Below are 25,301 nucleotides of genomic sequence, written 5' to 3'. Positions count from 1 at the left end.
ATAAGAAAAGAAAACGCAATTTAAAGTTTCAGATTTACCTCAATTTTTTAAAAAGATTATTTTATGCATTAAATAACGAAATAGATTAATTTACTAATTTCCTTTATTTCCGATTACCATGCACTTTATTCAGTTTTACAGTTTTTTTTTTTTTATATATATAATTATTTCTTAGGGGTTTTCATCTTTATTTGGATAGGACAGTGGAGATTTTACAGACAGGAAAGTGTGGTTATCATAGATAGAGACCGGATCAGCAAAGGACCACAAGCCAAGAATCAAACTCGGTCGCCGTGAGCACCTTGGTGCTATGTTTCAACGCACTAACCCCAAGGCTTTTGGCGCAGACAGTTTACAGTTTAAATAAGTGTACAAGCTTTTTTTTTAATAATCGTTTAACAAATATTTAGCACATTGAAAGTAATTAAATTATCTTGTCTTTTGTTTTAAAAATGTGTGCAAAGGATCAGGAATTGATTGCACGTGCATTGCTCTCATGCCACGTTTTCAAGGATAAATTTGCGTCTGTGTGCTGCTTTGAAAAGAATAAAATAATTAAAAAGCACATTAAAGACTATACACATAAAATAAAACAGTCACAAAGGTGTATCTTATGGAAAAAAACATCAATTGACGGGGACTGCTTTTGGTTTTTAAAGAATCAAGCAGATTTTAAAAAAAGTCTAATTTGCAGAAAAGAAATGAAAAACATTTTGCAAAAGGACAAACTTAAACATATCGGCACTGTTAAAAGAACATTCTACTTTATATATTCTTTTGACTCCAATACAACAGCTAAAGCCCCGGTCAGATCACATGATTTTTACTGTCGTTTAGTCACTACGTCAGATCATGCAATTTTTATTTTCTTTTTAAATCTTGACTTGTCGTTGGTAGCAAATGTGCCAGACTATAGGTAGGTTGCTATATATATATATATATATATATATATATATATATATATATATATATACATACATACATACATACACACACACACGTTGCTATATATATATATATATATATATATATATATATATATATATATATATATATACACATACATACATACACACACACACACAGACAGTTGAAGTCAGAATTATTAGCCCCCTTTTAATTTTTTTTCTCTTTTAAATATGACCAAAATGATTTTTAACAGAGCAAGGACATTTTCACAGTATGTCTGATAATATTTTTTCTTCTGGAGAAAGTCTTATTTATTTTTGCATGTTGCACTTCAATTAGTACAAAATGCAGCAGCCAGAGTTCTGACCAGGTCTAGAAAATATGATCATATAACCCCAATTTTATCCTCCTTACACTGGCTGCCTGTTAAGTTTCGTATTGAATTTAAAATATTACTTCTCACCTATAAAGCTCTAAATAATCTAGCTCCTGTTTATCTAACCAACCTTTTGTCTTGCTACAAACCAACTCGCTCTTTAAGATCTCAAAATTCAGGGCTTCTGGTAGTACCTAGAATAGCAAAATCAAGTAAAGGAGGTCGAGCCTTCTCTTTCATGGCTCCTACACTCTGGAATAGCCTTCCTGATAACGTCCGAGGCTCAGACACACTTTCCCAGTTCAAAACTAGATTAAAGACCTATCTGTTTAGTAAAGCATACACTCAATGCATCACCTAGCGGGTTCCACACAGGCTTCTGCATCTTGCTTATATACACTATGAACAGCAGCTACGCTAATTATTTTCTTTAATCTCTATTTTCACCTGGGGATACTCATCCCGAGGTCCTCAGATTATGCGGAGTTACTGATTGGATCCAAGACCAGCGACGAGATGATCCCAAGGATTCCATATCCGGTACCAGGCCATATCCTGAGCTGATGCTGCGCTGATGGTCGTGGGGAGTGGAGAACATGAGTCTGATTCCAGCGACGCTCCAGGGACAGACGAGTCTTCGCTGAGGCCATTTTCCAGCCTCAACCATGGCGAATGAAGCTCTGCACAAGACTTTTGGCCAGCGGAGAAATTAAAATGGTCGTGCCCAACTGAGTCTGGTTCTCTCAAGGTTTTTTTTCTTCACTCCCATCAGGTGAAGTTTTTTTTCCTCTCCGCTGTCGCCACTGGCTCGCATGGTTCAGGATTGGTAGAGCTACGCATCGATGAATTTGCTCTTCAGTGTTTGAACTCTCAGTAATGATTAAATCACACTGAACTGAGCTAAACTGAACTGAACTTAAACACTAAAACCTGAACCACACTGTTCCAGTTAATATGACCATTTATGTGAAGCTGCTTTGACACAATCTACATTGTAAAAGCGCTATACAAATAAAGCTGAATTGAATTGAATTTTATTTCGGCTAGAATGAAAGCAATTATTAATTTATTAAACCCATTTTTTTTTTCAATTTTTTTTTCCGACAATCTACAGAACAAACCATCATTATACAATAACTTGCCTAATTACCCTAACCCGCCTAGTTCACCTTATTAACTTAGTTAAGCCTTTAAATGTCACTTTAAGCTGTGTAGAAGTATCTTGAAAAATATCAAGTAAAATATTATTTACTGTCATCATGGCAAAGATAAAATAAATCAGTTATTAGAAATAAGTTTTTAAAACTATTATGCTTAGAAATGTGCTGAAACAATCTTCCCTTCATTACACAGAAATTGGGGAAAAAAATAAACAAGGGCGCTAATAATTCTGACTTCAACTGTGAGTGTGTGTGTGTGTGTGTGTGTGTATGTATGTATGTATATATATATATATATATATATATATATATATATATATATATATATATATATATATATATATATTTATTATCTCATTTTCAATTTGTTTGTTTTTTAAATATTATTTTAATCTCAATAAACAACTTGCAGACAATAAAAATGCATTTTATTTAAAGGCGCCTTTCATGACGCTCAAGGTCACCGTACAGGACAGCTAGAACAATCAGTTCAGGTAAAAACACAATAAAAATAATAGCAAAAACAAAACAATACAAACTTAGCAAATTTAGCATATTTAATATTGGGGCTTCCACGATTTTTGACATATTTTAAACCAGGGTTTCTGCAGGTTTCACCAAGTTAGATTAATTAAACCTTTATGAGAAATAGAGTTAAAATGACCTTTTTGAATGAAAAGTGTAAAGTTATATTGATATGGATTGTTGGTGATTGTATGGGTTTTGGCGAGATTGAGTAGGAAAACATGAACAAAGAAAAATTAAGACCTTTAAAAAGAAAAGGTTTAAGACCTACAACACAATATTTCAGTAAATTTAATACTTTTTAAGGCCTGAAATTTGGATTTTGGAATCTACAACGTTTTAAGACCCCATGGAAACCCTGTTTAAACACAATAGCCCTGGTAATTAGTTATTATAATAATGATGTAATTCTAACTCAGATACTATCTGTGAGAACTAGTAACAACTACTAGAAAAAAAGTTTAAACCCATAAAGTTGATGAAAAAAAGGGAATTTTGATCACTGTGACATATTAGTACAAAGTACTAAGCCAACATTATCACTGTAATGGCAGATATCTTCTATGAGAATACTGTAGGTCAAATATCGTCAGCTCAATTAAACTTCTCTAAATGTACTGTTTTTGTTTATTTTATATAGCGCCAGTGCTCAAGGATGCTTTACAAACAGAAGGAGAACTAGAAAAGCAATAACCTTAAGAAGGTAGAGAAAATGGAAGACATAAATAATATGTCATAATATAACATTATTATGTATTATTTATGTAATAAATAATACATAAAAATAATGATAAAAAACATGAGAACAAGTAACAAGAAATAAACTCAATCCTCTTTCAATGAGTGCTAATGTGTTAAGAGTATGGAATCACTTACCTGTTTGCGTTGTCTTTGTGTGTTTGGAGCACGTGGGTTTGTTTTGACAGCTGGCCACGTGCTTCTTGTCCGCGTGCTTTTTGTTTCCCCGCCTTAGAGACCTGGTAATCAATTTGCGATCCTCTCCTTCACCTGTTGCTGCTTGATTTCTCCCCCATTTAGTCTCCTCTCGTCTCTTGTCTTTCGTCAGTCCGTTTTGAATGCTCGTGAGGCTTGTAAGCTAATATCCATTGTGAGTAATCTGTCTTGTCGTGTCCTGTTTCCCCAGACTCCAAGCTCCTGCTTGTTTTGGTTTCGTTTTTTCTCTCCCTCCTTTATTTTGATACTTTGTCCTGTCATCCGGCTCGCTGTGATTTGGTCGGGCTGTCCCATTCTCACTACTGAATCTCCACCAAGGGAGAACGCCCAGCAGTACACCGTAAGGCTCTTCTTCTCCGGTGCTGGCCGAGCGTCTGGTATCGCTCTATCGCCCCCTGGCGGTATTATCCGGAATTCCCCTAATTCCTTTCATCTCTCCTTCTGCTGCCCAGTGAAGCCTCGGGAGCGCTCTCCTGCCATCTGGTGGTAGCGCCCGGAACTGCGCCGATTTCTGAGTCCAGTTTTTTGAGTTTTGAACTGCCTTTTGAGGATATTTTGTGTTTTTTTGAGAAGAATAAATTTGTTTCACCTGCATTTGAATCTGTTCCCTTTCTACCCTGACAGAACGGACTGACCAAATTATGGATTCAGCAGGTGCGGAGCATGTAAGAAACGCAGTGGCACAGCAGGGCATTCTCCTTGGCCAGCACGCTACACAGTTAAATGCAGCCTCGCAGGAGGTGGAGATGTTAAGGGCCGAAGTAATCGAGCTTAATGCTCAAATTCAGGAGCTTCATGAGAATGCCCGGGGTGGCAGACAGGTGGCTATTCCTCATCTCGAACCTGAACCTCACGCCAACAACCCACCGCCCTATGACGGGGATCCTAGTTCTTGCCGGGCATTCCTCTCACAGTGCTCCCTAGTATTCGCTCTACAGCCCCGTCGCTATGTAACTGAAGAGTCAAAGGTGGCGTTTGTAATCACCCTTCTTAAGGGCAGGGCCCGTGATTGGGCAACAGCAGTGTGGGATGCACGTGCCCCTTTCTGTGCCATGTTTGAGGACTTCCGTGCAGAAATGACCAAGCTGTTTGACCGATCCGCCCAGGGAGATGAAGCAGCCTCCCAACTGGCCCAGCTGAGTCAGGGAGGGCGCTCGGTTACTGATTATTTTGTTCTGTTCAGAACCCTGGCAGCTGCCTGCACATGGAATGAGGCGGCTCTTCGTGCCAGATTTAGGGATGGTCTGGATGACTACATACAAGATGAGATTGCCACTCATGACCTTCCCCGAGACTTTGATGCCCTGGTGGATCTCGCTCTTCGGGTGGAGGCCCGACTGCATCGTCGCCAGCATAGACGAGTCTCTGGTGCCTCATGGATGAATGAGGGCCCTTCAAATGATCCTCGCACCCCATTACCTACCACCTCGCCAGAGCCGATGCAATTAGGTCGTCTTCGACTGACTGTTGAGGAGAAGCGGCTTCGTCTGGCTCGAGGCCTTTGCCTGTACTGTGGGAAGCCGGGTCACAGAGCATTGCAGTGTCCTTTAAAAGCTCCAGCCCATCAGTAAACCGGGGGATTCTGGTGGGCACTCTCCCTTGTTTCGACACCCCCACACAACGCACCTGTCTCCCAGTCTCAGTCCAGTTCAGTGGATTGACTCACTCTTGTCCTGCCTTGCTTGACTCTGGAGCTGAGGGAGACTTTTTGGACAGCACCACGGCCAGATCTTGGGGCATCCCAGCCATTCCTCTCTCCTCTCCCATCACTGTGCGCTCCCTTAATGGGTTTGCCATCACATCCATCACCCACTCTACCCCCTCTGTAAGTTTGATAGTCTCTGGAAATCACCGTGAGGTTATTACTTTTTATTTATTCGACTCCCCGAGTGCTCCAGTGGTATTGGGGCACCCGTGGTTAAGTAAACACAACCCTCACGTTGATTGGTCAGGGAATTCTGTGTTGTCTTGGAGTCAGTCTTGTCTTGCTGTTTGTCTTGGTCCTGCTCCGTGTCCTGGTTCTGTGTCTCATGTGTTTCAGATGGAGAGGGTGGATCTCTCTGGAGTCCCGGTGGAGTACCACGATCTTCGCCAGGTCTTCAGCAAGTCTCGAGCCACTTCCTTGCCTCCGCACCGGCCATACGATTGTGCCATCGAACTCCTCCCAGGCACTTCTCCGCCAAAGGGTCGATTGTATTCCCTTTCTGCTCCTGAGAGAGAGGCCATGGACCGGTATATTCGAGAGTCTTTAGAAGCCGACCTCATCCGTCCCTCTTCCTCTCCAGCCGGGGCTGGGTTCTTCTTTGTTAAAAAGAAGGATGGTTCTCTGCGCCCTTGTATTGACTACAGAGGCCTTAATGACATTACTGTTAAGAACAGGTATCCTCTGCCTTTAATGTCTTCTGCCTTTGAGTTATTGCAGGGAGCCAAGGTCTTTACTAAACTAGACCTCCGTAATGCCTATCACCTGATCCGGATACGTGAGGGGGATGAGTGGAAGACTGCGTTCAACACACCAACGGGGCATTTTGAATACCGAGTTCTACCCTTCGGGCTCACCAATGCCCCTGCAGTCTTCCAGGCCCTGGTGAATGATGTGCTGAGAGACATGGTAAACAGATTTGTCTTTGTGTACCTTGACGATATTCTTGTCTTTTCTGAGTCAGAACAGGTACACACTCAGCATGTCCGCCAGGTGCTACAGCGGCTGCTGGAAAACCAGCTGTATGTCAAAGCGGAGAAGTGCGTGTTCCACAGCAAGTCTGTTTCGTTCCTGGGGCATATTGTCTCGACGGAGGGTATTAAGGCTGATCCCGCTAAGGTAAGGGCCGTTGCCAAGTGGCCAGTCCCTGACTCTCGTAAGGCTCTGCAGCGGTTCCTTGGATTTGCCAACTTTTATAGACGGTTCATCCGGAACTTTAGCTCGGTCGCTGCACCCTTAACGGCTCTCACCTCACCTAAGGTACCGTTTATATGGCACAGTCAGGCACAGGAGGCCTTTGATGTTCTCAAGTCCCGTTTCATCACTGCTCCTGTCCTTTGTCTTCCAGATCCTAAACGGCAGTTTATCGTTGAGGTGGATGCCTCGGAGGTCGGGATAGGCGCGGTCTTATCTCAGCGATCCTCTAGGGATGGGAAGGTGCATCCGTGTGCCTTCTTCTCTCACCGTCTGAGCCCAGCTGAACGAAACTACGACATTGGTAACAGAGAGCTGCTGGCGGTCAGGCTGGCCCTGGGTGAGTGGCGCCACTGGTTGGAGGGGGCGGCACAACCGTTCTTGGTCTGGACGGACCACAAAAATCTAGAATATATCCGTTCAGCCAAGAGATTGAGTTCCCGTCAGGCCCGATGGGCACTTTTCTTCGGACGCTTTAATTTTTCCCTCTCGTACCGGCCTGGGTCCAAGAATATAAAACCTGATGCACTCTCCCGCCTGTTTGATGTGCCAGGAGGAGAGGCTACCCCCGAAGCCATCCTTCCTAGAGAGGTGGTGGTGGGAACTCTCTCCTGGGACATCGAACGGCGGGTAGAGGAGGCCGTGCGAGGAGGGGGAGCTCCAGAAGGGTGTCCAGAGGGAAGGCTATTTGTGCCAGCCAGTTTAAGATCCGAAGTACTCCAGTGGGGTCATGAGTCCAGAGTAGCCTGTCACCCAGGAGTCCGGAGATCGCTGGTCGATATCCAACAGCGATTTTGGTGGCCTTCAATGGCCCAAGACGTCAGACAGTTTGTATTGGCTTGTTTTGTATGTGCCCAGAATAAGACATCTAATCGGCCACCCATTGGTCTGTTACGTCCCCTTCCCATTCCCTCTCGACCCTGGTCACATGTGGCTCTTGATTTTATCACTGGCCTACCCCCATCGAGAGGTAACACTGTAATCTTAACAGTGGTGGACCGTTTCTCTAAAGCGGCCCATTTTATCCCTTTACCTAAACTCCCATCAGCCAAGGAGACTGCTCAGGCGGTAGTTGACCACGTCTTCCGGATTCATGGCCTTCCGATGGATGTAGTCTCTGACAGAGGACCCCAATTTGTCTCCCGGTTTTGGAAAGAGTTCTGTAGACAGATCGGGGCCTCTACGAGTCTGTCCTCAGGTTTTCACCCCCAGACCAATGGGCAAACTGAACGAGCCAATCAGGATCTTGAGAGAAGTCTCCGCTGTCTGGTGTCTCAAAATCCAGGCTCTTGGAGCCAGCAGTTGTCTTGGATTGAATATGCCCACAACTCCCTGCCGGTAGCTTCTACAGGTATGTCCCCTTTCCAATGTTCTGTTGGTTATCAACCCCCTTTGTTCCCCGCTCAGGAACCCGATGCCGCTGTTCCGTCTGCCTTGGCCTTTGTCCGAAGGTGTCGCCACACATGGAGGAGGGCTAAGGAGGCCTTGGCCCAGGCTTCCAGATGGACTAAGAGGGCGGCTGACCGCCACCGGACTCCTGCTCCCCTTTTTGTTTGTGGTCAAAAGGTTTGGCTGTCTACAAGGGACCTGCCTCTCCGGGTGCCTTCTCGCAAGCTGGCACCCAGGTTCATTGGGCCATACCGAATCACTAAAGTCTTGAGTCCAGTGACGGTTCGGCTCAAGCTTCCTTGCACTCTTGGTCGGGTTCACCCTGTTTTTCATGTATCCAGGGTAAAGCCTGTTATCCAATCCCAACTCAACCCTGTTACTTCCCCGGCTCCACCTCCCCCTCGTCTAGTGGACGGCACTCCGGTCTATACTGTGAAGAGACTCCTTGACCGGAGACGTCGTGGTCGGGGTTTCCAATACCTCGTGGACTGGGAGGGCTATGGTGCGGAGGAGAGGTCTTGGATTCCGGCACGGGACATCTTGGACCGGTCGTTGATCGTGGACTTCCATCGGCGGCGAGGTGAGCCCCTTCTGGGGGCGCCAGGTGGCGCCCCTGGGAGGGGGGGGTACTGTTAAGAGTATGGAATCACTTACCTGTTTGCGTTGTCTTTGTGTGTTTGGAGCACGTGGGTTTGTTTTGACAGCTGGCCACGTGCTTCTTGTCCGCGTGCTTTTTGTTTCCCCGCCTTAGAGACCTGGTAATCAATTTGCGATCCTCTCCTTCACCTGTTGCTGCTTGATTTCTCCCCCATTTAGTCTCCTCTTGTCTCTTGTCTTTCGTCAGTCCGTTTTGCATGCTCGTGAGGCTTGTAAGCTAATATCCATTGTGAGTAATCTGTCTTGTCGTGTCCTGTTTCCCCAGACTCCAAGCTCCTGCTTGTTTTGGTTTCGTTTTTTCTCTCCCTCCTTTATTTTGATACTTTGTCCTGTCATCCGGCTCGCTGTGATTTGGTCGGGCTGTCCCATTCTCACTACTGAATCTCCACCAAGGGAGAACGCCCAGCAGTACACCGTAAGGCTCTTCTTCTCCGGTGCTGGCCGAGCGTCTGGTATCGCTCTATCGCCCCCTGGCGGTATTACCTGGAATTCCCCTAATTCCTTTCATCTCTCCTTCTGCTGCCCAGTGAAGCCTCGGGAGCGCGCTCCTGCCATCTGGTGGTAGCGCCCGGAACTGCGCCGATTTCTGAGTCCAGTTTTTTGAGTTTTGAACTGCCTTTTGAGGATATTTTGTGTTTTTTTGAGAAGAATAAATTTGTTTCACCTGCATTTGAATCTGTTCCCTTTCTACCCTGACATAATGTGCATATAAGAGAACTAGGCAGCACACTCAGGGCTGTAAGATGGATTTAATTTACTATTCTTAATATTAATCTGAATGAGGATGAAATGACTGAGTTGGTCTTTGAGAGTGAAAATCAGTAAATATCATTTAAGATATCCAACCTGTTTGTTCCTGCAGATCTTCCTGTTTGACTGTGAATGTTTCTTCAATCTTCACATCTTCACTCTCCTCTTTAATAAACGCCATCTTTATAACAGTGTGGAGATCAGTCGCTTCAGCAGGAGTTTTTCTCTGTGTTTGGACACTTTATCCTGTTTAAAATGAACAAAACAATAAAAATGTCCTGTTTAAATTAAATAAAACAATGAACATAAACAAAATAACTTCTCTTCAACACTTGCTTCAACAGTTTCTTTATATGAGTCATTAACAAACAGAAATCAGATAAGTTGGATCAAGAAACAATAGCCACAAATCAGCTGATTACAACTAGTACTCCATTTCTTATATATAGTGATGTATACTTAGAATGGAATGACATGCTATTCAATCAATTAAACTTTAATTAAAACACTTATTACACACTTTTACTTTATTCAAGTATCTTCTTAATTGTTTTGTTTGCTTTATTTATCTTATTGTCTGTTTATAGCACTTTTTAGCACAAGACAAATTTCCTCTCCGGAACAAAAGGTTTATCCTATCTTTATTCAAAAAATAGACCTCATTACTGTAAGTTTTAGTAAACAGTACTACTTTGTATAAAGGGTTAAAATAATATTGTCAACAGGTACATAATATAGCACTGAATGAAAACACTGAAACTTTAATCAATCGCTTTATATAAGGCTAAACGCTTTAAAACAAACCTTTCTCCAGTTGAATCACAGCGCGAAAGCGGCGCAGGCTTATGACGTCGCAAGTCACGCCAAAATAAAAGTCTTTTTTTTTTTTTTACCTTTTTTGCCACTTACTCTTAGTCATGAGTCATGACTTATTATATATAGTTTTTCTCTGCGTTTGGACACTTTATCATGTTAAAAATTAACAAAGCAATAAAAATGTCCTGTTTAAAATAAATAAAACTATGAACAGAAACAAAATAACTTCTCTTCAACAGTTTCTTTATATGAGAGTAATTAACAAAAATAAATCCAGTAAGTCCGAGCAAGAAACAACAGCCACAAATGAGCTGATTAAAACTAGTACTCCATTTCTTATATATAGTGATGTATACTTAGAATGAAGTGAAATTTTGCTATTTAATAAACTAAACCTTCATTAAGACACTTAATACACGCACGTTGTTCAATAGTCCTCTTTACTTTGAGTAAGATAGTATTAAGTTGTATAAAGGGTTAAAATAATATTGTCAACAGCAGGTACATCATTTAGTATTGGATGAAAAACCTGAAACTTTAATCAATTGCTTTATATCTGTGTAAAAGTTTTAAAACAAACCTTTCTCCAGTAGAATAACTTTTTTTCTATTAATGCTTAAACTGACAATTCAAGCACATCATAACAAAGTCAGACAGATCTTTAAAAAGAGCAATAATTTACATAGTCATAAGAAAAAATATCTAAAATCACATACAAATACAAATAATACCATTAGACAGAAAGAGAAAAATATTAATAGATTTAGACTAATATTACTAATACTAAAATTACTAAATTAAACAAACAAAATTAAATTAATGAAATTACAATGACACTTAACCAAATAACCGTAAGGAAAGCAAAATTGAGCATCTTCTTTAAATACATCTGCATAATATTTTAGGAATCTTAGATTTTTCTTGTATTATTCTTAATAATATAAAGTGATTTAGGAGGAAGTTAAATTCTATTCTAAAATAAACAAAGGATAGGTAATTATTTGTGAATCTCTGTGAATGAAAAATTTGCCATATAAGATAAAAAAAAAAAAAAGTATGATGCGTTCCAGATATTTAGCTTTTGGGTCTTTTAAAGTCTTTTAGATTCAAGTGTTTCCTCTGCTTGTCTGCTTGTCTGCAGAAAGAACAGGAGCTGTCGATGTCCAAAAAACTGTAAATACTAAATTTTACAGGGTAGATTTTATGAAAATTTTGAAATGCATTTCTTTTGCCTTGTTGTAAAATGCAATATTTCCCAGGTAAAAGCCAGGTTCTATTCCAGTCTATATCATTAACCAAAGACCTCCAGTAAAACTTTCCTCTAGACGAAATTTTCCTTTTACATTGGAAAATTTGACGCACAAAGCTATTGTTACGTTTCTCATCTAACAGACTAACACCTTCTAAAAGCAAATTTACAGTTAAATGTACAGTGACTTTTAGGTGAACTAAACCGGGTGATATTGCCTAACAACTTTATTAAATTCATTAGGAGAAGTTGGAAAACAGTGGTAGGTTATAAATGGTTCACGAAAGAATGTTCCCTGCATCATCAAACAAGCAAAGGATCCATTTAATATTATTTTGAAACCAACTTTGGAAAAATAATGATTTGTTTCTGATTGTAATATCTCGGTTATTCCATAAGAATAATCGGTGGGGAGAAAAATTGTGAACATAACCAAGGTTCCAAGCAAGCAGACATTGCTGGTGGAATTTAGACAAAGCTAAAGATAGCTTGTAGGGAAGATAATTAAATTTAAGAAGAAACAAAAGACTACAGATTTTGTTAAAAAAGTAGTTGGGAATAAAAAAAAAAAAAATAGACATTGGATTGGTTAGTCATCTCTTAATCCAATTAATTTTAAAAATGTATATGGTGTCAGAAAAATCTAATAAATTTACCCCCCACCCCCTGTAGCCAGGAATTAAGAATATTTTTAGTTTTGCTGATCCTAGACAAAAAAAATTCAAGTGCTGTCTCACTAAAAGATTTTAATAACATAAATAAATAACCATTTCATTGTGGATTTAACAAGGATATCTTCTATATATTCCTAACTCAAATTATGAACAGGCATTATCTCACATTTGGAGATATTCAGCTTTAGACCAGAAACACTTGAGATTTTAGAAATTAAATTTAAAGCCTTTCATACGTTTGAGTCATCTTTTAGAAATAAAGTGGTGTCATCTGCCAATTGTAAAATCTTAATCTTCCTCTCAAAAACAGAAATTTCTTACAAATCTTGATTTTGCACAATGCTTAAGGATAGAAACTCTGTAACTAATAAAAATGAAAAGGAAGAGATTGGACAGTCCTGCCTAATACCACACAAAATATCAAATCCATTAGAAGTATTAAAATTAACAATCACTGAACTATTGATTCCTTTATAAAACATAGCCATCGTGTTAACAAAAGTTTCCCCAAATCCAAATAACCTCAATGCTTTAAACAGAAACTGGTGGTCAACCGTATCAAAGGCTTTATAAAAATCAAGAAAAAGAATGAGACCATCTGAATGAATAGAATCAGCATAATCGAGCAAATCCAAAACTAATATTATTAGAAACATGGCGGCCTTTTATAAACCCAGACTGAGTTTCAGAAATAATAGAATCAAGATTTGTTTTTAATCTGTTAACAAGGTCTTTTTTTTTTCAGTATTTTTTGCCACTCACTGCTGCAGTCATGACATAATGCATTTCTTCTTCATTTTCCACCTCACACAACATCTGCTATCTCTCTCACATACAAAGACTTTCAGTATTTGAAGTTGATCAAAACTTTTACTCCAAACATTAACACAATTTTGTTTAATTTATATAATCCACTAAGACTAAGTGTTGAAAGATTGAATCACTCCTATATGGACGTAATGCGAAATAACATTCTGATGTTTTGCAGTAATTAATAGAGTTCACATACTCTGTAAGACATATTATATTAAAATGATGGGCAAATCTGTATATTTCATTTGGGTTCCTACCCACTAAGGTGTGGAAGGCAATGAAAAGGCGGACATTCTGGCCAAACAAGCTCTCAGAATTAGTGAAGTAGATCTAGAAGTCCCACTGAGTAAAGCAGAAGCTCAAATCAAATTAAGAACAATCAGTATGGCAATTATACTGGGATAACAATGAAACAGGCAGACAGCTATAAAATATACATAAACAAGTCGTTGCTGGAAGGAGGGAGAACAGAAATCATAGAGAAGTACGATTATAACTCAGATGAGAATAGGTCATGCTGGACTCAACCATATTTTATATAAAATAGGGAAACACCCAACTGGACAATGTATACACTGTAATCAACAAGAAACAATATGACATGTTTTATTCCACTGTAGTAAATATAATAAAGAACGATACAATCTTATTCAATCAGTTAAAAAGAGCAAACTTCAGGATTTCACATTGGCGGGTTTATTAGGGAATAAATCTAGTGAGGTATATGACGATATAATTAAATTTGTTTAAGAAACCCATTTAGAGAAAAGAATATAGAGATAATATAATCTAAGGAATTAATTGTTAGCCCACTCCACCCCACATTTTTTATTTATTCATTTATTTTATTTTTCATTTCCTCCCTCTTTCCTCCCCCTCTCCCCCTCCCCTCTATTTTTACACTTCAGTTATTGTTCAACCATTCCAGTCGGAGGCGGTAATGCACCCACAAGTCTGGTAGCCAACCGCCAGTAAAACCCAAAGAAAAAGAAGAAGAAACCGATTAATTAAACTTTTAGGTTTTTCATCTGATACTAAACTATGTACCTGCTGTTGACAATATTATTTTAACCCTTTATACAACTAAGTACTATTTTACTCACAGTAATGAGGACTATTGAACAACGTGTGTGTAATAAGTGTCTTACTGGAGCTTTAATTTATTAAACAGTATAATGTCATTCCATTCTAAGTTTACATCACTATATATAAGAAATGGAGTTGTGTTGGTAGTTTTGTCTTGCTTTTCCACCAAACATAGACCAGCATCACCAGCAATACTAAGCTGGTAGACAAGCATGACCAGCAAGCCGAAGCTGGTCTACCAGCATAACCAGCAAGACCAAGCTGGTAGACCAGCATGACCAGCAAGACCAAGCTGGTAGACTAGCCTGACCAGCAAGCCGAAGCTGGTCTACCAGCAAGACCAAGCTTATCTACCAGCTTCACCAGCAAGACCAAGCTGGTCTACCAGCATCACCAGCAAGACCAAGCTGGTCTACCAGCATCACCAGCAAGACCAATCTGGTCCACCAGCATCACCAGCAAGACCAAGCTGGTCTACCAGCATCACCAGCAAGACCAATCTGGTCCACCAGCATCACCAGCAAGACCAAGCTGGTCAACCAGCAAAACCAAGCTGGTCTACCAGCATCACCAGCAAGACCAAGCTGGTAAACCAGCTAAACCATCATTGACCAGCATAGACCAGCATGAAAATCATGCTGGTCTTTGCTGGTTTTTTCAGCAGGGTAGTGTACATACAGTCATAAGAAACTAAATAGCTTTTTGGTCGACTACTGCAAGCCAGGAAAACGTCAGATAAATATGCCAAAGCAATTAACAATAATGTTGAACAGATCTAATATTTACACATTTGCTTGAGGAAGAAATGATGAGGACAGTTAAATGCAGTTTAAGGATCAACCGCATTCTTCCGGTTAACGGAAGCTCTGCTTTCACTTTCGATTTCCTGACTGCTTAAAGTTTATTTTGTGCTGAATGAGCTGAAATTATCGAGTCAACCTGATATAGAAAAGAACAAACACATTCAAGAGATACAAATGACCCATTATATTGTTCAAATGACCGTGTTTGGACGTGTTTAATCGGTGTTTAAGGCTTTGAACTTCAGAAGCAGACAGTGCTATAAATCACGCTTATAAACACGCTTATACACATATAAACCCCTTCATCATCTACACAAATCAGCTTAATGTAAAGTGTTAAACTCACATACAGAAGTACAGACGCTCTTGTGCACCAGGAACACGATGTGAGCTCTTTGACGCTTTCGGTTTGTCAACTTCTTCAGTATTTTGGCGGTTGTCAAACTATAATGTGCTTCACCGCCTCCTGCTGGACTGGCTGATTCTAACATGGAGAGAGACACGGGGAAAATCTCACCATAAATTCAAGGGAAATAAATCGCTGATTAAACAAAGAAATCCGGTTAAAATTGTATTTTTTTTTAACAGACCAGATTCTTTCAGACATGAATTATTGTAGCTTCCATATGTTGACTCTAGTATATAATCCAGAGTAAATGTAAGATTATATCTAATAAATACTTCTCTTAATATTTGTCTTTTGTATTGATAATCTTGACATTCTGTTATTACATGCTGCACATGTTTCACACTGATTACAATGTGAGTATAAGTCATGTGTGTGCTTCACTATAAACACAGTGTCTTGTTTAGTCCTGTATGTGCTAATCTGAGGCGGTTATGATCATTTCCTCACTCCGATTATTCCTTATTTCTCTTCCTTCACAGATTCACCATTGGATTGTATACAGATGTCTTCCTGAGTCATTTATATCCCAGTGTTCCTGCCTCATACTCTCTGTCTGTATCTTTATTATAGTTTTGACTTCAGCTTCACTTAATTTACCCTGATCTGTGTGTAAATGTGGGACTGTGTGGGTGTTTCCCAGTACTGCATTGCAGCCACTTTACTTTTCTCTTGCATATGTCCTCCATCAAATCTGACATGTTCTCTAGAACTCTACAGTCTCCACATTAATCCTGTTCCTGAACTCCATTAATGTCAGTGTTTAGTTTAGTCGAGTGTGTCCTCACCTCAGTCTAGTTCACATCACTTCCTCCTCTCTGTTTCTCACACACACGTGTTTATTTGTCTCCACTAATATTTTAATGTTATATAAATGTCGTCTCTTCTTATCTTCATCCTTAACTCCTCATCATTCTGTCTGAATATTTCCCTTGATAATAGATTTATTTCAGCTTTTCCTCCATCATCTGTCTTCCTCTTCTTCATCGTCTCCTGTGCAGATTGATCAGCAGTCTGATGTCCATGTGTTCCTCTATGTGCAGGTCTCCAGCAGAACTCGACCGTCCCTCTTTTTGATATAGACCATACAGAAGTGTGAACAGCTCATGTGTTAAAGCTCCTCTAGATGACCTGCGGCTGATTAAAGATGTTCAACTGATGCTGAGTCTGAACACATCAGCCCCAGGGTGAGCGCTGAGATGCCAAAATAAAAGTACAGGAGGTCACATTTAATATATTTACATTTATGCATATATGATTTCCAATAAGGCGACACAGTGGCGCAGTAGGTAGTGCTGTCACCTCACAGCAAGAAGTTCGCAGGATTGAGCCTCGGCAGGGTCAGTTGGTGTTTCTGTGTGTTCTCCATGCGTTTGCATGGGTTTCCTCCAGGTGCTCTGCTAACCCCCACAGTATGCAGTACAGGTGAATTGGGTAGGCTAAATTTTCCATAGTTTAGGAGTGTGTAAAAATGTGATGGATAAGTTGGCGGTTCATTCCGCTGTGGTGACGCCTGATTAATAAAGGGACTAAGCCGAACAGAAAATGAATGAATGAATAATAAATATATTCCAGCTTCATTAGATCTCTGAGGCGACTGTACATTTCTTGAGTTTCTAAACTGAATTGAGATCGGGTGTCAGCTGATGTGTTCTGGACATTTTCCTCGCTCCACTTCAGAAAGCCGCCACTAAACCCTGAACCAGAACTGTTGGTTGCAGTTTGTTGCCATTATAAAGCTCAGAACTGTCAGTGTTTAAAGCTCATCGTATTAATCTAACAGAAAAGGTAAAAACACTTTCATAAATAACATTTTCATATAATAAATAGATTATAAACACATTAAACTTAAAGAGCATGGAGTAATGTTTCAGAAGGAAGAGCACACTGACTCCGCTTATTTTGATGGGGTTCATGCTGAAGGAGTTCAATCGACATGCACATTAAACTGCATCTGGTCACATATTGGCTGGACAGAAAGCACCAAGGCCTTAAATAAAAACTAATAAAATCTTCTTTCAGGGGAAGCTTGCTTGTACAAAAAGTGTTGAATGATGCTGAGTCGTCAAGAAAAGTCACAGAAGAGCTGAAGCCAACTGAGCAGAACACAGAACTGGGGGGTCAAGGCTATTGCTCTCACGGACAGAGCCCTTCATGTACTGTATGTCAGCAGAAGTGCCGGCCGCTTGTGCTTTCACTTCAGTTAATAGTTGTTTATTTCTCTCAGTCCTGGAAGTTCTGCTTTAAGTTTGTGGCGTTCTGTTCAGTTTTATCTGTGAGGACCGAAGTAAGGCAGTTACTCAGTCTTCTAGCACAGAGTCATTGTGTTTGAACTAGACTGGCTCATCACTGATGCCTGAAGCACATCTGACTCCATGTGTTTCTGAAAGGGTTCAAATATATTCAACCTAACGCAGAAAACATTTACACAGTGATGTAGCCCAGATCAGTGAGGCCTGCTGGCCATGTTAGTGGATGTAAACTAAACACTGCATTTGTCCCAGCCCTCGCCTCTTGGATTTCTTGAAGCAGTAAGTGGATGAGGTTATAAGAGATTCACATGTGATTTAACAGTCAGAGGAATGATTGTGGAACTGTGGAGCATTATTTACACATGCATAAATGTGTGGTGAGAAAGAAGAAGAACTGGGAGAACTTTCAACATTTCTGTCACAAACCAAAACTATCTGTCATGTCCCCGAGGCACGTCTCTGAAATTGCATGTAGAAACAAATTAATCAAATACACACAGTGTCTACATTTTTTTTCAGTATTACAACTATTTACTTGAGTTATTTTCTTGTGATAAATAAAAATAAAGTTAAATATAAGATTTATTTTAAAATAAAAACAGGCTACAAAGGTTTGTCCCTCAATATAAACTCAACCCTATTAAGCTAGCATTGTTCCACCTATAGCAATTTATATGTATTATTACATCACAGACAGGAAGTGACATCATTCAGCTCTCTTTAACAGCACGGTGCAAAAGAAGGCGAGATATATTGTCATTTATTTACATTATTTGAGGTTTATTATGGTTAGGAAGGGTCAGTCAAGCTTAACAATTCAACCCCGTAACGTAAAACTAAGATGGAGTATAATTGTTTTCTTAATTTCTAAACAATATGACATATTCTAGTTTAACTGCTGCCTTGTGGACCTTCTCTTTTAAACCACACGAGGAGCAGCGGCCATTTTGTTTCAGTAACTCAACCCATCACACTCGACCCCGTCACTCATCTCATTGTTTCAGAGTAGTAAACTTGTAACAGGATTGAGATTTTCTCCTAATTTATCAAGAACATTTCAGTAAATATACACTGACTATAACTTTATTTAGTCACTGAGAGAATATCTGAAGCAGTGTTTCCACTGAAACTGTGACACAATCTTATCTCAGACATGGCGCCCGTATCAGCAGCAGATTTTATATTGAATGTGTCCCGAGTTTCATCATGAGTTAAAGCTGATCAAATCAGAACATGTGCAGTAAAAAAAGACTTTAATTATGTAAACAGTTTATTTGCTCATCTCTATGTCATGTGACAATTAGCCAACGTTAGAGAGGGGGTCATTAAGGGCAGAATTCATCTTGATATTAGAGATAAAGAAGGTTCAGCTGTCAAAAGGTTGAGGAATATCTGGTGGTCTTCTGCTGCTGTAGCCCATCCGCCTCAAGGTTGGACGTGTTGTGTGTTCAGAGATGCTCTTCTGCAGACCTCGGTTGTAGCGAGTGCTTATTTGAGTTACTGTTGCCTTTTTATCAGCTGGAACCAGTCTAGCCATTCTCCTCTGACCGCATCAACAAGGCATCTGCGCCCACAGAACTGCCGCTCTCTGGATATTTGCTCCCCTAGAGTTGGCTGTGCGTGAAAATCCCAGTAGATCAGCAGTTTCTGAAATACTCAGAGCACAGAACAGCCCGTCTGGCTGTATAATTTTATTATTATTATTAAGCATTTTCATTAAGAAGACTGTTTTCTGCTGCAGTTTTTCTTGATGTTCCAGGAAATAAAGGTTTAGTCATGATGTAGCTGTTGCTGCTGTTCACTGCAGGTTCTGTTCAGCAGTATATTTGGGAACACAGGCCTTTATCAGCATTTGTAAAGGTTACTAACGCTCCAGTTACCTGCAGCACTTCACTGTTCTGAATTCTGACTGTATTTTGGTTTAATGAAGTTTAATGTCATCTCAGTGTGATCAATGCCTAAATGCTTTACTGAAATAAAGAAGTGTTTTGGTTTAGTCTTAGATTTAATTTCACATTAATTAAAGCAAATGAACATTGAAATCAAAGTCTCTCCTCAACCCTGTTACGGTCTTCACCCCGTCTCTGTATTCTCCACCCTGTGACGTTCATATTGTTTAAGAGAAACAATTAAATACAGAAAAACCTCTTGCTGAGGACCAGCCGCCATGTTAAGCCTGACATTGTGAACATGTGGTTTGGGTAAGACATCTAAAGTTAAAGCTTTTTTTAGAGAAATGAAGAGAGCACAGATGCATAAGTTGTATAATTATAATCAAATCACATCTGAATCTAAAACTCCTCAGAAATGTGATGTTTTAGCCATTAAACTGGTTTGAGGCACACATGAGCAACAGGGAAATGTTGGTTTTACAGCAAAAGCTTTGTGAAATCCTATTATTAAACTCAGTTTAGTCCGTTACGGGGTTGAGAATAACGGCTGTCTAAATAAGAATAAAAGAGAAAATAATATAAAGCTTTAATGGCTGAGGGGGGAAAAGATGATGTTGTGAACGTTTCAATTGTGCCTCATGATGTAGGCTATTTAACAATATCATCAACACACTTTTAAACATGAGTTTGCTCAAGCTGAACTATTAGCCAACGCCAGGAATGACCCTTATATTCTCTCAACTCTTAAACGTGCGCACACTACAAGATCTGAACACATCGGGCACAGCACACTACAGGATACTATTGAGACGACTGTGCCTGATGGAGCACATGACCCGACTGCAGAAGAACTCTGCTGTTTATTATAGGCCAGCGCACACATATCTGAGCGACTGCCAGAGCCAACAGCCTGCAGAATGAAGACAACAGCTGCTTGTTGAAGAGAGCACATCATGTCCAAACACACGTCTGATATCCTGAGGATTATTCGGGATCAGAGAGAAGACGAAGGCGGATGAACAGAAGGAATGGATATGTGATGATGCTGTAGGGGGAAAGCAGTGTGGAGAGTTTTGTGTAAAGCACCATTGACCAAACGTGTTGGGGATTTACAATGGAGGATTCTGCAGGGGATTGTGGCAGTGAACGCTTCATATGTGTTGTTCACTCTAGTGTCCATGACGAGTGTCTCTTCTGTGCACATGGAGAGACTGTGGATCATCATGGCTATCTGGAGTGTAGACGCTGAACACAATAGTTTGATATGTGGAGCAGAGTTTTCCTGAAATGTGGACAGAATTGGACTCAGTGTAAGTTTCTTCTTGAGCTGGCGATAGTCAGAGACACAGACTGAAATGGCGGCTCATTCACTGTTCAGCTGCTCAAGCAAAACTTGCTCTGCTCACCACAAGAAGAACCAGAACAGATGATGAACACCATCAAGAGATTTACAGTTTTTTAAGCTATTCTTTCTCTCTCTCTCACACACACACACACACACACACAGAGAAAAAGACACACGCACAGAGAGAGAGAGAGTGTGACACACACATATGCACACACACACACACACAAACACAGGCACGCGCACACAGAGACACACACATGCGCGCACACACACACACACAAACAAAAGAAAGTGATACGCACACAACATAGACACGCGTGCACACACAATCTCACACACACATACACTCTCTGTTGCACACACAAACACAAGACATTCTCACACAGACATGCACACACACGCGGACACACACATACGCACACACTCACTCTCTCACACACAACACACACACTCACATACACGCACGCGCACACACACACACACACACACACACAACACTCACATGCACACACATACACACACAGACACAAACACACACACTCGCTCTCACATACACACACACAATCTCTCACACACACAATCTCACATAAGCTCTCTTTCTTCTAACACACACACTCACACACTCTCTCTCTCTCACACACAAACACACACTCACACACAGCTGCACACTTTCACACGCAGACACTCACACACTCTCTCTCTCTCTCACACACACACACAGCTACACACTCTCTCACACTCACACACACACACATGCACATACAAGCATATACACACAGACACACACACTTTGTCTCTCTCTCTCACGGACACATGCACATACACACATGCACATAAGAGCACATACACACGGACACGCGCACATACACGCACACACTCTCTCTCTCTCTCACACACACACACACACACACACACACTGCTGCTGACTGCTCCTGCAGAGGATTCTGGGTAAATCTCTCGTCAGTCTTCAGCTCAGTTTCACTGATGATCCATAACCAAACCCAAACCCAGCACAGAGCGGCTCAGTGAATGTGGTCTGGACTGAGTGGATGAGGCTCATTGTGTCTCTATAGATGTTGTAGAAGATCAGAGTTCCTGCACTGTGATCCACAAACACTCCTATTCTCCTGCTGAGCGGCTTCACTGGGAGATCAGTGCGTGTGTGATTGTGTCTGAATGAGAAACTGGAGGAAGAGCAGAACAAACTCCAGGACTGAGCATTATATCCAAACACACTCAGCACCTCCTCCCTTCCTCCTGATGCTCTTATATGACACTGATATTTCCACACCAAAATGTCCACTCCAGTCAATCTCCCAGTAACAGCGTCCACACACACTCTCTCTGCACAACACCTGAGGATGATCATCAAATCTGTCTGGATGATCAGGATACGGCTGATCCTCTTCCACACTGTTCACCTCTCCGTTCTCCTCAGACAGAATGAGATGAGTGTGTGCTGTGTTTGGATCCAGAGTGAGGAAACAGACATCTGAACACAAGAACACACACATTTATAACCACAGCTGTGTGTGTGTGTGTGTGTGTGTGTGCGTGTGAGAGAGAGAGAGAGAAAGCATGTCTGTGTGTGTATGTGTGTGTCTGTGTGCATGTGTGAGAGAGTGTTGTGTCTTTGTGTGCGTAAGTGCATTTGTGTGAGCGAGAGTGTGTGTGTGCACGTGCATGCATGTTTGTGTGTGCGTATATGTATGTGTGAGAGTGTGTGTGTGTGTGTTTCTACGTGTGTGAGTGTGTGTGTGCAAGTGTGTGTGTGTCCGAGAGAGTGTGTGAGAGAGAACTTGTGGGCGTGTGTGTGTGTGAGAAAGAGAGAGAGTGTGTGTGTGTGTGCCTGTGTGAGTGTGTGTGTGAGTGAGTTTGTGTATGTGTGTGTGCATGTGTGAGTGAGTTTGTGTATGTTTGTGTGCGCGTTTATGTGTGTGAGTGACAGTGTGTGTGTGTGTGCATGCGTGCGTGTTTGTGTGTGTGCATGTGCGTGCATGTGTCTGTATGTGTGAGAGTGTACGTGTGTGTGAGAGAGTGTGTGTGTGTGCGCGTGCGTGTGTGTGAGAGAGAACTTGTGCGCATGTGTGTGTGACAGCGTGTGTGAGTGTGTGTGTATGTATGTGTGTGTGAGAGAGAGAGAACTTGTGTATGTGTGAGAGAGCGTGTTTGTGTGTGTGCGTGCGTGTACGTGAGGGTGAGAGAGTGTGTGTTTGTGAGATTGTGTGTGTTATAAGTATGTGTGTGTGGGTGTGCATTTGTATTTGTGTGTGCGTGTGTGGGTGTGAGTGTGAGAGTGTGTGTGTGTGTGTGTATGTGTGTGTGTATGAGCATATATGCGTGTGTGTGTAGTCCTACATTTGCGTGATCCTGCTGTAATCCTCGTGTGTCCTCCATGATCCAGACTGTAAACACACACAGATGGAGAGAATGAGCTGTTTAGTTCCCCCTCAGCTAATAAGCTAAAGCTAGCACTGAGCTGCTCAGCTACACGCTCCAAACTCTTGAGCTAAAACACACAACACTTGTTGGTTGAGCCAGGATGCACAATGAATGTAACACAGTGCGTTCTTTTCCTCTGCTGTTGGTGAAGCGAGCGCAGATACTGCTCATGTTGATGGAGACACCCTGCTGCAACATTCATTTATTACAGTGATCACACTTAGCTTTGCCATCGTTCTTCAGCACATGCAGCCTTTGAGCACATGTTGCAGTCCATCTCTAAACTATGTTCAGATTATTAAAGCTGCTCGCCAGCGCCCAAGTTCCTGACAGATTAGCAAGTGAAAAATACACATATGTGCACAGAGAAGAGGAATCCAGATGTTGATTTTAGAACAAGAGTCTGAACATTAATCCAAGTGTCTGATTCCAGAATCTGAATCCATCTTCAATCCCCAACCCTATTCCTGACCTGATATTGTAGGATTCTTCAGCAGAAATGGAGGAAGAAGTTTCTCTGCTCAGCTCAAATGCTGAAACTGTACAGTGTGTCCCGCTTAATGTCACTGTAACTGAGCCAATACACTCCAACATTTACAGAGGAGATTCATTTCACACTCAATGATTTGCTCTTCATAGACATGACTGGAATACTCTACAAGCTGTATCTTCTGTCTGTCCTCACCCCATAACCCTCACAGAAAACTGAAGCTGATCACAAAAGAGCTTTCTAGTGTCTTTTTAAAGCCATTCAGTGTAAAAGCACAAGGCCAGTGCTGCTCCACATACTTGAGTTTGTCCAGTGTGTAGTTTGGATCCTCCAGTTGTTCAGAGAGCAGCTTGACTCCTGAATCTCCTGGATGATTGTAGCTCAGATCCAGCTCTCTCAGGTGTGAAGGGTTTGAAGTCAGAGCTGAAGACAGAAAACCACAGCCTTCCTCTGTCACCATACAGCCAGACAATCTACAAACACAGCAATAGTCCACATCACACAGTTGGACAATCACACATCTCTTTGTGTTGTGAAGATGCTGACTGCTGTTTCTGCTCATGTCAACAGCAGTGATGAACACACACATCCTGATTAGCTCTCCTTATTGATCGAGCCCTCGCATTAGCAAACACACACACACACTCAACAAGGACTCGACATCATCTGTAGAAGTGTACAGAGCAAAGACATTGTTCATAATACACCACATCAAGCTGTAAAGTCTGCTGTGAGGAGGAAGAAGACACACTTGAGCTCAGAAGATCATCTTAAAGTCATGTATAAAACACAACAGGAAATAAGCTGATTTCATCATTTATATTGTGATTCTGTTGTGGACTAAAACAAAATGAGCTCAGACAAACACAAAGCCGCTCTCTTCATGTGTTCATCACCTGACCCACAGTCACTTTCACACTGATGCTCCATTAGGGGACTTTTATTCTGTCAGGAGAGAAACACCTGATCAATATTCATGACTGCTGACTCCTTCACATTCAGCCTTTACCAGATATTGTTTTAGATGAGCGAGTAATCAGGATTATTTCACACACTTTATCATGAGACTTTTATTTGTTTTCAAGAAACTGAAACTGCACAAATATGAGAGCAGCTCAAACCTTCAGCAGGACACAAAACAGCTTCACTTTAACTCTGCTGCTTTCACACCTCCAGATCCACTGTTCTGCTCTGAAACAGGATTAACACTGCTATAATGTTTATTTGTGTTCTCGCTGCGCTTCACTTTCACACAGAAATGTTGAATGTTGACACCCACAGACAGACACAACCTGGTAAAGTTTTCAAACAGTGAACTGAGACTGCAACTATTAGTGAAATCTATATTAAAGCTCTTCAAATATGATTTAGATTTACAGTAATTGTTTTTCATGTTTAAATCTAATTTATTCTT

General features: G+C 41.0%; 3 protein-coding genes across 4 annotated transcripts in view; 1 reads left to right on the top strand and 2 right to left on the bottom strand.

Annotated features, from left to right (window-relative positions):
- LOC137491165 (uncharacterized) overlaps window positions 1-25,301 on the bottom strand; it is a 514,718-nt gene that overhangs the window by 13,894 nt on the left and 475,523 nt on the right. The window contains exons 4-5 of one of the 2 annotated variants that reach the window (XM_088650768.1): window positions 10,421-14,611; window positions 9,713-9,862 (exon numbers count right to left, since the gene is read on the bottom strand). In XM_088650768.1, the coding sequence (XP_088506894.1) occupies window positions 9,713-9,797 (85 nt within the window). In that variant the 5' untranslated portion in view covers window positions 9,798-9,862; window positions 10,421-14,611. Of the gene's footprint in view, window positions 1-9,712; window positions 9,863-10,420; window positions 14,612-15,407; window positions 15,481-25,301 lie in introns of those variants that run through there. The other variant, XM_087249511.1, reaches the window with a different exon arrangement.
- The window catches only part of LOC141381647 (uncharacterized), a 751,802-nt gene that overhangs the window by 584,159 nt on the left and 142,342 nt on the right, over window positions 1-25,301 (top strand). The window lies entirely within an intron of this gene.
- LOC137491454 (NACHT, LRR and PYD domains-containing protein 3) overlaps window positions 18,475-25,301 on the bottom strand; it is a 29,559-nt gene continuing 22,732 nt past the window's right edge. Inside the window, 4 exon segments of the mRNA XM_088650202.1 lie at window positions 18,475-22,187; window positions 22,189-22,447; window positions 23,314-23,360; window positions 24,187-24,360. Of these exon segments, the coding sequence (XP_088506328.1) occupies window positions 21,923-22,187; window positions 22,189-22,447; window positions 23,314-23,360; window positions 24,187-24,360 (745 nt within the window). The 3' untranslated portion in view covers window positions 18,475-21,922.

This window comes from Danio rerio, chromosome 4, assembly GCF_052040795.2.
Source record: "Danio rerio strain M-AB ecotype USA chromosome 4, GRCz13ab, whole genome shotgun sequence".
NCBI classification, from domain to species: Eukaryota; Metazoa; Chordata; class Actinopteri; order Cypriniformes; family Danionidae; genus Danio; species Danio rerio.
The sequence above is the reverse complement of the archived record's forward strand: the minus strand, read 5'-3'. Positions and strand labels throughout refer to the sequence as shown.